At 43.1% G+C, this 14,931-nt stretch overlaps 1 protein-coding gene across 13 annotated transcripts in view; it reads left to right on the forward strand.

Annotated features, from left to right (window-relative positions):
- The first annotated feature begins 156 nt into the window (after positions 1-156).
- The window catches only part of MEIS2 (Meis homeobox 2), a 288,920-nt gene continuing 274,145 nt past the window's right edge, over positions 157-14,931 (forward strand). For 2 of the 13 annotated variants that reach the window (XM_048484321.1, XM_048484328.1), the window contains exons 1-6: positions 955-2,093; positions 3,116-3,348; positions 4,928-5,069; positions 5,618-5,668; positions 6,405-6,455; positions 7,332-7,481. In XM_048484321.1, the coding sequence (XP_048340278.1) occupies positions 2,082-2,093; positions 3,116-3,348; positions 4,928-5,069; positions 5,618-5,668; positions 6,405-6,455; positions 7,332-7,481 (639 nt within the window). In that variant the 5' untranslated portion in view covers positions 955-2,081. The other 11 variants (XM_048484327.1, XM_048484329.1, XM_048484320.1 and 8 more) reach the window with 10 other exon arrangements.

Here is a 14,931-nt window from a genome sequence, read left to right on the forward strand (position 1 = left end):
AGGTAAGGCATGTTTTAGTCCCAGCCAAGTGATTGGAGGAGACTATGTACACACCAAAATTAACGTGTGTGTGTGTAAGAGAGGGGGGGGGAGAGAAGGTGTGTGTCTGTTTCAAAAGTTCATTTGATCCTTGGCAACGAAGGAAGGGGGCACCATCTCGCTTAATTTGCTAAATAACCTTGCTGTAATTAACACAAATGTTAAAAAAAGGCGTCACCAAGACAATATTTGAAACACAGCTTGCACAAAAGCCAGGTAACGCGTGCAAGATAATGCAGCAGGGACCGGCTTCCGCTTAACTTGCATTCAGGAATCAGCAGCACAGTGGTACGGTAGAGAAAAGTGATAGTGACTTTGTTTTCCAGCCCCTTATTGCCTCAGTCTCAACGCCAAACCTAAAAGGATTTCCTTTTCTCTTCTCCTCCCCCCCCCCCCACGCATCCCCCCACCTCCACCCCCTCTCCAGACATCCTACGGCGTGGCTGATGGAAGCGGTCACTTAATGAAGAACGATGCCAAATGAGATTGGGATGAGCTGGGTCTCTCTCCTCTCCTTCTGGAAAATTAATTTAAACAGCAACCCCGACGAGGACGACGGCAACAAAGGTAGCGAGTTTGCACAGAAAAAACAACCCAGGGAGACTCTTTGAATGCGAGAGTCCTCTGGCGAGGACGGCGGACTTTGTTAAAGCAGGCTCGTTTCCGCTGGCAGCTCAACTTTGCAAGCTCCCCCTTTCACAAACAGTTGCAGCCGCCTGGGTTGCTTCGGCCATTGACTCGCTCGCTAGAAGTAACCTCAAAGGAGAGAAAGGGGGGGGACACATTACGAAGCGCTGGCTAAAGAACGCAGTTAAGCGGAGAGGGACGGCGACGGCTGGAATAATCTAGTCGAAAAGCAAAGCAGATCTAGGTACTTTTCTCCCCCGCCCCTGGCTTTTTTGCAGTCCCCTCACCCTCCCGCAGCCAACCCACCTCTTTCTCTCTCTTTCTGCCTCTTTCTCTTTCCCTCTCTCTCTTCCTCCTCCTTTCTGCCACACTCTCCCTTTCCGATCTGAAGAGCCACGTTGATTTGCTATGGGTCTGAATCTCTGGTGTGGCTCCCCACCCCCCGCATGTGGCGTGGAAGCAGCCCGGATTGCACACTCTGCATATCACAGGCTTTAAGCGCTCGCTCTCTCCTCTCCCTCTCCCCTCTCCCTTGTATGTATCTCTGTTGTAGGACTGGCTATGGCCACCACTACTTCCGGGTTCCGTCATTTCATTCTCCCGCCGATCAGCGCCGCAAAACTGAGCCTCTTCTATAAGCCAGCCAGCAGCCAACCTGCCAACACTTACTGACACTCACTCATCTCCGAGGGAGAGGTGAAGAGGGAGACAAAATACCTACCAGAGGGGGGGAAAACAGGCCGGAGGAAGTCCACGTTTTGCAAACTATTCCATTTTTCTTCGCATCCTACCCCACCCTCCCCCTCCCGGTACTTAAAAAAAAAAAAGAACCTATAGCTTTCCTGCACGGCAAACCCCAAACGCGGAGTTACTGAGAGAAGAAACCGAGATTAAAAAGATTCCTCTTTTCTTCTTCATCATCATCATCAGCCATCATTCATTCACTACCTTGACATTCCATGGCTTTGATTGACAGCTGGAGTGGCAAAAAGCCATGAGACACGACAGTTTGGTTACATGTGGGTTGCTGACGGGCCGATCGTAACCTTCAGATTGGGGGCTTGACGATTTTTTTTACATTTATTATTATTATTATTATTATTTTTAACTAAAGGAAGAAAAAAGGAGGAAAGAGACAGAGAAGGGGGAAATAGAGAAGAGCTCGGAGGACGAGGGGAAAAAAGAAGAAATCTCACAAACTCGTCGTGGTTCTTTGCCTACTTTTTATTGCGATTGCTGTTATCTTTATGATTATTTACGCCTATTGGAGAAGACTATAAGTGGGTCGGAGAGGAAAAAAGAGAGGGAAAGGGATCCCTCTTCCGCTTTAACTCTATAACTTTTCTGTTGTTATTGTTGCTGGACTGGGATATTAAATATAGGACACCTCCAGGAGTTGATCGGAGCGCAGACTGATGGCTCAAAGGGTAGGTTTAAATCTCCAACGCTTGCCTTACGTATAAATCCTCTCTTCAGAGGGGGGCCTGTCCGACTTGCTCTGCTCTGTTGCCGCCGCTCATGGCGGCCGCAATTTTTAAAAACAACAACAAATAGCAGCGAAAAATTATTCCCCGGTTTTGTGTGTGTGTGTGCGTGTGCGTGTGCGCGCGTGTGTCCCCCTGTGTGTCTGCGCGCGTGTGTCTGCGTGTGTCTCCCTCTCCCTCTCTCTCTCCCCGCAATTGTTCCACGCTTCTTTCCTCTCCAGCTTTTCCCCCAGCAGCGCGATTTCCCTGCTCCTCTCTAGCTGCTCAGTGGCGCGGGCTTCACAGGGGGGGAAGGCTCGCTTGCTGCTGCTGCCGCCGCCGCCGCCGCCGCCGCTGCTGTTGCTGTGGCTGCTGCCGCCGCCGCCGCCTGGGAAACACAGCTACGCTTGGCGGCTGGGTTTGCCTCCGATTTTGACCAGGACTGGGGGGAGTCGCCGCTAAATAATGTTTTTGGTAACTTTCTGATTCTTTGCCCCCTCCCTCCGCGCTCTTTGCCTTTCTCAGACCGGCTTCTTTCTCTTACCCCCCCCCCCTCCTAGCACATACTCACGCCGCAGCTCCATCTCAGGATTACTGCGTTTACTCGCGGGTTGTCGATTTTTGCCCCTCTCTCTTCTAACGCTGAGAACATTTCTTAGCCCCCCCCCCCTTCTCCGGTCGTCCCCTCCGGAATTGCCTCTTTGCCCTCCCCTCCCCAGGTCGACAAGATTGTGCCCCCTTTTTATTATTTATTTTGAGTTCAGCTTGCACAGCTTTTCCTCTTTGTTGTGGCTGGTCCTGGTTTGTAGTTTTGCTCTGTTTTGTCTGACTGGTCTGGGTGCTTTACTCTCCTCTGACTTTTGTTGTTGTTGTTTTATTCCTTTCTCCTTCGCTCTTTCCCTTTCATTCTCTCTTTGCTGTCTCTTCCTTCTCTCTCCCCACCCCCCTTCCTTTTCTGGCCCATTTTCTTTCTTTTTTTTTGACAGTACGATGAGCTGCCTCATTACGGCGGAATGGACGGAGTAGGGGTACCGGCTTCCATGTACGGAGACCCGCACGCCCCCAGGCCGATCCCCCCAGTCCACCACTTGAACCATGGGCCGCCGCTCCATGCCAGCCAACATTACGGAGCCCACGCCCCGCACCCCAATGTCATGCCGGCCAGCATGGGATCGGCTGTCAACGACGCCCTGAAGCGGGACAAGGATGCGATCTACGGGTAGGTACAAGGCAGGGCACGGCGCAGGCTTCCCAGGCCTCTGCTGGTGGCGCCTGCGTGTGCTTCAGTGGGGCTCAGGGATCCCCCTCATTTCACAGTAGACTCGACCGTAGGAAAGAGTTCTGAAGGGGACGTCTGCTTCACTGAGATTTGTGGAGGGGGGTGGATGTCAGGAGGCACAGGATTTCGGAGTGTGTTTTTCGAAAGTGTGCCCTTCCTCAAAATCCTCAAGGATTTCTGATCCGGAAGGACATGTGCAAATTGTCCTTGTATATGCATCTTACATTGTTTAAAAGTGATACTCTTAGGGTGGTTTTGTACCATCAACCCCTCCTGGGGAAAATACGCCAGGACACAACCCCAGTGACACTCGGGGGAAACTGGCACAGCGTCCCTCTTTTAAATAAAGCAGCCTTGCTCGGCTGGCCTGACCTTCAGCGCCCCCCCCCCCCCGCTTGCTGAGAAGCAAAGTCATTTGAAAGTACCGACTTGCAAGTGAAAAGATCTTAGAAACGGGAAAATAAGCTGCCCACTTCTCTGAAGCGAAGGTCTCCTGAAATCAATGGGAACGACTCGTTAAGGACTGAAGTACTAATTTGTAAATAGAGTTGCTCAAAGAGCCGAAATGGGCTCCTTCTTGAGAATACCTCCTCCTTGAGAATGAGGGGGAAATAAATGGCAAGGGAAGGAGCTATTGACATCCCTGGCAAAACAAGCCTCGGGGTTGTATCTAGGGAAAGGGAACCCACTCTCTTTAGCATTCTTGTGCTTGTAGGATAGGTGATTATTACATTTCCCTCAGCTACACCGAGTAGACCTTGTGGCGTAACCGTAGGAGGACAGATAAAATGCACACTTAATACTTTTACACTTAGACCACTCTTCTGTCCCCTTCCCCAGTGTCCAGCGGGACAATGGGTAAAAATGTATACTTTCCACTGTTTTTTTTTTCGTTCTCTCCCCTTCCCTGATGGCTGGGCGTTGGTGTTTTAATCTGGATGTGCTTCTTCAGCTTTTAAGAGACTTTGCTGGCATTCCTCCCCGCTCCCCCTCCGTCCAAAAAAACAACAACATTCCGGCTGCTATTAAGCCGAAACATTAAGCCGTTTAAACAGTTTTCCTCGGAGTAAAGTTTTCCCTTGTAGGTGGTTGCTCGGGGGCAGGGAAGGGGCTTCTCCTGGCTTCCTAGTCACTGCAAAAAAAGCCGTGTAAACTTCGCAGCTGAGCCAGTCCTTGCCTGCCTGGGTATAATTGTGTTGCCTTTACGTGTTTGCGAGGCTCGGGTTCGGGGTTTAGGGTTTTTTTTCCCTAAAAAAATATTTGTAAGGATAAGTGTGTGTTGTTGTTGTTGTTTCTTCCTGCTCTTGGTCTCGCTTTCCCACCCCTTGCCCTTTATGGAAAGGCTGAGGTGTGTATGGTGAATGTTTTAATTATCATTTTTGAAAGGGGCAAAAAAAACCACCCCAACCCACCCCCAAAAGGACTTGTTGCTCAGAGTCTTCTTTCCGTGTCTCTTGTCTTTTCTCCTTCTCTGGACTGCCCCCCGCCCTTTTTCCCTTTGTGTGCCCCTGCCCGGCAGGCACCCGCTGTTCCCCCTGCTAGCGCTGGTCTTTGAGAAGTGCGAGCTGGCGACCTGCACTCCCCGAGAGCCCGGGGTGGCCGGCGGAGATGTCTGCTCCTCGGACTCCTTCAACGAGGACATCGCCGTCTTCGCCAAACAGGTCGAGCGCTTTTTCACCCGCCTCCCCCCTCCTCTTCTCACACCCCCTCCCCCCCACCAGGCGCACAACACTTCACACACAAACACCCCCCCCCCCTCCCTCCAGCCGAGCCAACTTGCACAAAGTTAAGGAAGCCGTGGGAGGGCATGGACTTGGGAGTCTGGGAAGTGCCCTGGCCAAACTGGCCTCCGGACGGGTCTCTGGAGAGAGGCAGTGGGCCTTTCTCACTTTCCAGGAAGGGAGGGCGGGGGGGGGGGAAACACTTATAGGAAGGGGGAAAATAAAACTTCAGGGAAGGCCTTCAGGTTTTTTTTAAGATGGGGGCAACAAGGGGTTGCCTGGGATAGAATCAGGGTAAGGCTGTGCTGAGTGGCCTGCAGTTGCCAGCAGCCCCCAGTCCCAGAGTCCCACTGATTTCATGTTTTTATTCCCTTTGGACTGTGGGAAGGGGGACAAGTGTGTGTGTGGGGGGGGGGGGAGAGGAGAATTAAAGGCAGCCAAAATATACACTGATCTTTCTCCCCCCCCCCCCCATCTTGTTCATGTAGGTTCGGGCAGAAAAACCACTCTTTTCTTCAAATCCAGAGCTGGACAATTTGGTAAGGATCTCCCCCCCCCTCCCCTGAATATTTGACTTTCTCCCTTTTCTCAAATAATTTTTAAATTGTTGTTTGGTCTCTTATGATAAGGTGTTAATTTTAAAGGGAAGGAAGCATTGATAGAAATTGACACTCAGGACCTGGGGGGTGGGGTGGGGTGGGGTGGCGGGAGAAGAAGGAACCTTTCCCATCCAGGAGCTTCAAAGAGGACAACAAACACTCAAGACCCCAATGCATTGCAAAGCTGGGTTTAAGCTCCGGCAAGCAAAAGGGAAGGAAATCACGGCTTCTGAGGCAACAGAAGAGTTTTTAGAGCTGCCCAATGCAATTCTTTTGCTAATGTAGCCCATTTCAATATTAAAAGTGCTTGAAATCCGCTTGTAAAAGGAGACTAAGGCAAAGCATTCATCTTAGGCATTTCACCTTTTCTTCCTTTTTTTTAAAAAAGTGGGGTGGGGTAGCGAGGGAATGTTTAGCTCTTTGGTTGCTTTGTGGACTTTCAGAAACCTCTGGGGGAGGGCATCTATGTAAACCACTAATCGCTACTTTTCTTGGAAAAAAAATATGATAGAAAAAAAAATCAAGTGCTTTAGGTTAAAGTTGATCAAAATTGCCCGAGCGTGACGAATGAGCTAAAATCCTGGATAATGAGGGTGCGCCCTAACAATCCGCTGCTGCTTGCCTAGTTTCTTCCCGCTCCCCAGTGACAACTCCTTTGCTTCCAACTGTCTTTCAGATGATCCAAGCAATACAAGTCTTAAGGTTTCACCTTTTGGAATTAGAAAAGGTAAGAGCAAAGAAACAGTCCTTCGTCTCTTTATCCTTCCTTTCCCAGTCACATTTGTCTTAAAGTTTGCTAGGGGCTTCGGGGACAGTGCAGCTGAACTCTGTAACTACAGAGTCTCAGGGACACCCCATAAAGCAGGCAATACGTTCTTCCTTCCTATCCCCTGTATTTCTGTAACTTCTCCTTGATTATAGTCTGTTCCAGTCCACTTCCCCCAGTGGATTTTATTCGAAACTATCTCTGCCTTCCAAACTTTTCACAATTTTCTTAATCAAAGAGCATTTTATTATTTTTAAAAAACCCTTTTTATTCAATGTAGCTGTGATCCTTCCATTTCTACCAGGCATACATTAAGACAGAGGCTTGTTCTTATGTTCTTATGTACAGAGACACACAAGCAATTCTTTTGGGAAATCTAAGGCGTTACAATGAAATGATTTTGAGATAAAAGGTCCCAGTGGAAGGTTTTGTAATAAGAATTGCTTTGCCTTACTTCTAACCAACTCTTTCTTTAAGTCCTCCTAGCTGAGACTTCCAGGATTTTATCTACCTTGGTCCAGATTTCAGTGATTTTGATATTATCCTAAAATCGGATTTTCTTCTGTTTATAGAGCCTTGAGTCTCTCTGTCCTCCTCCTCCTCCTCAAACTTGTTGCTCAGGCAAGTCTCTAGGGAATAATATGTGCTGTAACAATTTCTCTATTGTTTCCTTGCCTTCAACTATTATGCCCCTTAATTAGAGTTACTCTTGGAATAGATCACAGTATTTCTTTAGCAGCTGAAAAAAAATCCTTCTCAAGTTGCAATCTGATAATTTTGCCTCCCCCTCTTTTTTAATTCTCTTGTTCTCTTCCTTTATTTAAAATTTATATTCAGGTTCACGAGTTGTGTGATAATTTCTGCCACCGGTACATTAGCTGTTTGAAAGGCAAAATGCCCATAGATCTAGTTATTGATGAAAGAGATGGCAACTCCAAATCCGATCACGAAGAACTCTCAGGATCATCTACAAATTTAGCTGACCATGTAAGTCCATTTGATAACTTGTGCAAGTTGTAATCCATCTAGTAGACTTGTGGACTGTTGTTACTTAAGGGTTTTCCTACTAACTGCCTCCATTTTGTATTTACTTTATATATCCTTTTCTCCCCCTATGAAATTCTAAACCCTATTTTTCCCTCAGGAGATTTTGTTTTGGAGAAGAAGTTGAGAGGGTTTTGGTGTATGTGTATGTATGTGGAGTGTTCATTTTTTTCTGTGTATTCAGTAATTTGGAATTTTAAGTTGTGGTTGCAAAGTTTGCAGTCTGGGGAACTTGAAAAGTTGGTGCACTTTCTCCTTGACATAGTTTTGAAGTTTTTTTGGGTGGTGGAGGGGTTGCTTTGCCGTGGTGTAATCACGCCATAGGAAACAATCAGAGGGAAAACATGAGAGATATAGTGCAGTAAAAAGTTTGTTAACTGTCTCCTCCCTCTGTATATCACAAGTGTTAGGATTTATTGGAATGTGTGTACTGCACTAAAACAAAGTTATAGCGTCCAGTACTTTTTTCTTTTGCATCTAACTTTTTGTCAGAATATGGACTTATTGCCAAGTGCCTAAAGCATCTTAACAAATAGCAATAACTTTGATGAGCCAATTATTATCCAAGCATTACAGAAGCAGAAGAGAATTATGATTGTGTAACCACAGGTTAGCAGTTGGTTTTAGCACATCAGTAGTTGCTGAGTAAGTTATTGTTTTTGTTTTGTTGTGGGAGTAAGTGGATGTGCATGACTGGATTTTAGACAGGAGCTCTTGGTGTGTTCCAGAAAAAAAGATTTTGAAAATTTTACATAGATAAGATTATGGTAGAGTATAAACATAGAATTCATACGGTAGAAACAGGACAAGAAGTGCTGTTTAACAGTAAGGATGAACAATAGCTCTGGTTTGAAAGAATGTTTTGTGAGTGCAGTTTGCATAGTTTACATCAATGAACTCAACAAACAATGCCATGGACTAAGAATATAATAGCAGGAATGTGGCTTTATCATGGGGATGTTAACTTTGGACTCCTGTGCATTTAGAAGTAATATTTTAAGTGCTATACAAGTAAATGTAAAGAATCAATTTTCTGTCTCTTCATTTTTATTGACTTTAGAAATATTGTGTCTGGTAATTTAATATTTATCATTGTTATGTATTAAATTTGTTCGTAAGAGTAATTGCTTCAGAAGCTGTTAAACATATTCAGCTTTGGCCTGTATAAGTTACCGAGCACTGATCAATTAAAAAATAGTTCTCACTTCTTCTGAAACTGGTGCAGAACCATATTTTATATTTTGTATTTCACATTAATTTCATAATCTCAAGCAAAAAAACCAAACAGAAAAATCCCTGCATCTGACACTGAAAGTTTCTTTTTTCTTTATTTGTAGCTAATAATGTTTATGGGACATGACAATAGTTTCAAAAGTATGTCCTGAATGCAATTTTCAAATCTAACATAAGTATGCATGTAAGTTGACGGGCCATTAGAAAGGAACCCAAAATAACAGGTATCCTAAAAGATCATTATCTACTCTACAAAATACTTCAAAAACTTTGCATGTGTTCCCAGAACAGTTTCACTGTAAGTGTGTGTTTCATGTGGAAGTGTAGAAATGGAACATGCTGATGTTTATATTGAGGAGATTAGATAAACTAGCCTGTTTAGGGCTCTAGCAGATGGTGAATGTTCAAGCCAATTTGAAGGGCTCCGCTACAATATTTAAATTTAAGCATAGAAAAGGGGCAAGGTTATGCGTAGCCAGAATTTTGTAATTTTATAACTGCTATATTCATCCAAAATTATATGCCCTTGTGTTTTTTTAACCCTCACACAACAAATTTAAGGAAATGTGACAATCTATTCATCTTTCACCCGTTAGGCTTCACCACTTCATTGGATATTATAATTTATAATGTAGAGCCTTTTATTTCCTGGAGATTTGAGTTGTATCATTTTTACTTTAGCCCCCTGCTATTTGTTTTGAAAGGAAGCAATAATTTGTGCAACAAGAACACCAACTGGGAAATGAAGAATTGTGTCAGGTAGTTGTGTTTGGGGAATTGTGTCGTAGTTATGTACGCTAACATCTACTTTCAACTTTTATATATAGTTGTGTGTGTGTTTGTGTGCAAATGTATATAGTTGTATGTACATTTAAGTGTGTGCGCGTGTGTGTTCAGAAAAACAGAGGGGGGGGAGACCCATTTGGGCAGTCTACTGTGTTTCTCAAATAGTAGGAAAATGCCTTTTGCAATTTAAATATGGAGATGTTGAGATTAAAATGAAATGACTCATTTGCAAATTCTTACCTGAAAATTAGAATAGTTAAGCCGAAAACTTCTGCAGTTTGATACTTAGGGTTTAATTTCTTCTTCCTATTTGCTTTGATATGCATATTCAATATATTGCTTCAGGCTAAATCTCATTTGGTGCGAGTTGGTGCAGGAGGGATGATGAACTACTACAGAGGGATATAGACAGCATGTTGTTTCTTCTGTTTTGTCTCTTGGCCCACTGTTCTGATCCATGTATCCTCTTATAGTTTTATTTGCACATGAAATACTGAGAACATTTCAACTGATTGGCTATGAATAATGACAGCTAAAAAAAGAAGTGTAATTTAATTTGTTCTGTGCCAGAGCTTCTCTTATACAGATGACAGTTTGTGACAGATACTATGGAGATACAGTTTGTGACAGACACCCCCAAATCCCTACACCAGTGTACTTGTGTATGTTTATGGGTATAGGTCTAAAGCAGTGGCGATAATGGTGACAGCACTATATTAAGTGCTAATGTGGCTCTCAATTTTATATTTTACTGAAGTTGAAAATGCCGCTAAACCAAATGAAACCAAAAACAAGTGAGAGTAGGTGATATTTACAGTAAAACCCCTGAAGTATAATATTCAAATATTGTATGTTTTCTTTATTGAATAGCATTGCTATGATAGTTACATAACCTAATTTGATCAGAGAAAAAGACTAGAAAAGCCAAATAGTCTTGTTATGGTTGTTGGCAATAAGACCATGTATTGAATTTTATTTTATTGTAAGTATTATATAATACAATCAGTGTAAACAGGTCAGGAACTTTGTAAATCAAACAGGATACTGTTTAGCCACTGTAAACCTGCAACTTTTGTTATATACTCTACTATATTTAGTAAATATAACAGCCCATAATTAGGGTTTGAATTTTTAACACCCTCATATATTTTTATGGCTGTAAGGTATTAGCTGTAGATGGGTAGAAGGTAATTACAACCATGCCCTGCCTGAACTAGACCAGCTAAAAACCGCTGTAGCTACAGTTCAAGTTCTGTTTCTCAGGAATGAGTATTTTTCACCGTCTTATGTACAGTTTAGCTTCTTCTTGGGTTTATCATAACTCATATATTTTTAGATCTGTTTAGCAAACTTAACGACTCTAGATATTTTCAGAGTAAGTAACATTTAGAGTCTTAACCTAGACAAAATGTAGGAAATCCCATTGATTTCAGAGTTTTTCTGTATATGTAACTACCAACGGAAGTTAGATATATCGTCATTAATGTAGTATTCAGGTTTCTTTTGGCCTTCCATGGATGTACACATGGAATGGACTTCTGACACAGATGCAAAGGCTGTTTCTCGTCACATGCATGTAGGAAAAAAACATTGATGAACAGAAATATTAATGAACTTAATTCCAATATATGATTTTGGATAATAACCGTACATGTTATAAGAGCACAAATTACTGCATATACATTGTTTCAATCATCCTTGCATCAGAACTGCAAAGCAATGTCTATGAATGTTATCTTGCATATGGAACATGGGTGAAGGCTGAGTTAAGTAAATTCACCAAATAAGTTTATGCCTAATTGTGGGCATTTGTTAATTTTTTTAAATGAATGCCTAAGATTTTGAACTATGGACCTTTAATGTATAATATGTGAAAATAACGAATAGGTATTTGAAAATGCATTCAGTATGTAGCTGTCAGAGAGCCAGAACTGATCGGGGCTGCTTGTCCATATCTGGTTTTGTTGCTATATAATGTGTGGAATTTTTCTCATGTTTGAAAAGGTATTTTCTGTCCCATAGATTGTATATTCTTTGTTATGGAAGGACCTGTCCTGTAAATACAGACAATTCATCATATGTGAACCTTCTAAAAGAACTTTGTTCTTTCTGGCACTGTACTAGAACAAGAAATTTTACGTCTTTTTAGGTTAACATCAGAATACTTGATTTACTGTAATGGCTATTAAAATCTTGCACAATTTTGTATTTTTTCCCCTTAAGCATGACTGTGGTAAAACAAATAGATTACATAGTGCAACTTATGTTTTCCAGGTTGATTGGTTTGGGCCTTTGTTAAGTCAAGAGCAAATTACTATTATAGGGTTTATGCTGTATTTTTAGCGGGCCACAAATTCTGTGGAATTTTTGTCTTGCCAGGAATGCAAGATTAGGTGATAAAGACCTTCTCAGGATTGATGGTTTTAGAAGAGGCCCTTCACACTTACATCACTACCAGGGAGGTGATACAGGCAGGTGAACTTAGCTTTGTGTAGCAGACGCTTTGTGTGAAGAAGCCACCTCAAGTCACCAAGTCATTGCAAACCTTTTGAAACAGAAGTGAGTGGGGGAATTTTACCAATTTTAATAGGAAAACTTGGGAATAAGTTACTCCAAGAGTATGCCTGTGTTAGTTTCTAGTAGAAGACCATGCAAAATATTAAAAGTGAAGGTACCCTGCCAGAATAGCAGTACTTATAGTATGTTTTTAACTTAAGCAGCTTGTTGTTTGAGGCTTGCAATGATACAAGTGTTAACATATCCAAGGTTTAGCCTCCCTACAGAGTAGCAGATTTTGATATCAGAGTCCATTTCTAATTATTTCTGTATGAATGTCATATGCTCATTCTAGTTTTGCCAAAATCTATGGGTTCATTATACTTCAAATAATACCACTGTGCAATTTCAACTCCACAAATGTCACTGGTAAATTAGTCACAGGCCTAAATTAAGTCAGGAGTCCCCTTTGGTGCTCAGATTGCTTCTTTGGGTAAAGTGTCAACTGAACTTAATGTTAAACAAATACTTAATTTTCATTCTGGGTTTTTTCAGCTTTTTTGTGACTATCATTTTATGGTGTTGGATACGGCTGCATAGTATAAACCTTTCGGATGCTATCTATATATATAAAAAGCTAACAGTGTTTTTGTTGATGATAGTATAACTCAGTAACTGCTGGGCTAATTCCTCTGAAAATTCCCAGCCACTATAGTCAGCCAGGTGAGAGTGTTTTTAGATGTTCACATACCTGAAATTTCACACCTGGCCCAGGTAAAACGCCTTTTCCTGGTGCTCCATGGTGAAGGACATGCAGCTGCCTGTGTGTAACTGTCACCCTTAGAATGTTGGAGGTAGGCTGCTTAGGAATGTTACAGGCTCAAGATGGCCAAGATAATGCAATGAACAGTGAAAACAGTACATAGGCAGTAACTCAAGTAGAAGTGGTGAACAACATTGATACACATACACTGTATACACACAAGGGAGAGGGAGGGAGGGAGAGGGAGGGAGGAGCTGGCAATGCAAGGGAGGAGAGGGAGGGAGAGAGGAAAGGGATGGAGGGGGAGGCATGCAAGGGAAGAGAAGTGAGAGAGAGGGAGAGTGAAGCAGTGAGGGAGGGTGGCATGCAAGGGAGGGGAGGCAGGGGGCCCAGCATCTTGATATGACTCCACCCACCCTAAGTACGGAGAGAAAGGGAAGGGAGGAGGAGGGAGGGAGGGTGGCATGCAAGGGAAGAGAGAAGTGAGGGGAGGGGAGGAAAGAGAGAGTGAGGGGCTGACATGCAAGAGAGAGGGGCCGGGAAGGGGGGGCCAGGCACCCTAGATTCCCTGAATACTGTGGTTACAGTTAAGAAAACCAGGCACGCATTACTCAGGAGTAAGCTTGGTACAGCAACCATGACATACTTTGAATGGCTGCATCGTGCCCCTCAGAGGGTTTCCTCAGAAGCGACACCCATTGCCACCAACCAAACTTACTCCCAGGTAAAGGATCATGACCAGCCAGCCTAGATGTGTGGGAGGGGTGCCTTTCCATTCCTCCCCCAAGGAATGCGGGCACACACATCAATGACATCGCATAGTATCAGGCTGCGTGTTTGCATGAACATGTATTGCTGGCCTCTGCAATTGATTTGCTGCTACTGTTCCTTTCCCATTTCACCACAATAAGCCACAGCAACGTGTGGCCGGGCCCTGCTAGTATCTTTATAAATGAAGATGCAGAGTACCTATGCACGAGAAAAATGGCTGAATGGCGCGTGCACTCACTCTCACACACACCATTCAGATCTCATTCCTAAACCTTGTTTTTACCAACAGGTGGTTTATATATTAGACTAAAAACTGAGTTGGAATGTAAAGTGTGTAAATTACAATCTTTGTATGTTTACTGATTCCAATTATTTCAGTAGAACTTGATCCTAAAGATAAGATTAACAAAAGGCAATAGCCCCCTCTGAAAAAACCCCTAAAAGTTTAAGAGCAGTTTATTTAAACAATACAAAATTATTTGAAACATGTATTGGATGGGGGTTCAAACATCCCCACTATACAGAAAAGTATTGTTTGTGCAGTGCTATGGATGCATAATCTGTATTGAATAGCAAATAACATCTGAGGTACAGATGCAATGATCACAGTGTTTTTTAATTAAATAAAAGCAAGCAAATGCTGTACAGCTTTGTGTTTGACAGGGGCGTGTACATATATGTGTGTGTTTCCACACCACTGTCTCTACACCATTCAATTGAACCAGTTTTCATTCAATTGAACCAGTTCTGATTTTTTTGCATGCTGAACTGCTTTTCAGTGCCTGGGTGTATATTGTCGCCAGTTAGTGATAATTTGTGGCTTATAATATTCCAGCAGTGCAAGATCAAAATCTGTGTCAGAAGGGCCCTTTTCATAATTAAAGTGATTTGGCCCAGTGGAAGTTTTGGTTGCATGAGGAATGTACAGTTAATCCATCTGTGTGACCTGTCATTTACCCAGAGGTTTGAGGCTTGTTAAACCACTGTCCTTGGCACAGTACAAGGTGTGATCAGTAGTTGGGAATGTAAACAATCAACTTGCTGATGAGAAATTTTAACAAATAATTCTGTCTTGGAAAGTCAATCCTTAGGACCCCCCCACCCTCGAAATCTTGCAGTTGTTAAAATGCTTAAAATTTCAGCAAGATTTGTAGCAACACCAAAACAGTAACACAGCATTTGCTTGATATGCCTAGAGACTCTTGTCCTCTCTATGCTCTTCTCTAGATTTAGCAAAATTCAATGATGGAGCTAAATCAATTTTTTTTAACTTTCAAGGGAAAAAACACTGGCAAAATTGTGTTTCTGTGGAAGGCTGTGTGCATAAATGAGAAACAGTGGAAA

The sequence above is a fragment of the Sphaerodactylus townsendi genome, linkage group LG02, assembly GCF_021028975.2.
Source record: "Sphaerodactylus townsendi isolate TG3544 linkage group LG02, MPM_Stown_v2.3, whole genome shotgun sequence".
NCBI lineage: Eukaryota > Metazoa > Chordata > Lepidosauria > Squamata > Sphaerodactylidae > Sphaerodactylus > Sphaerodactylus townsendi.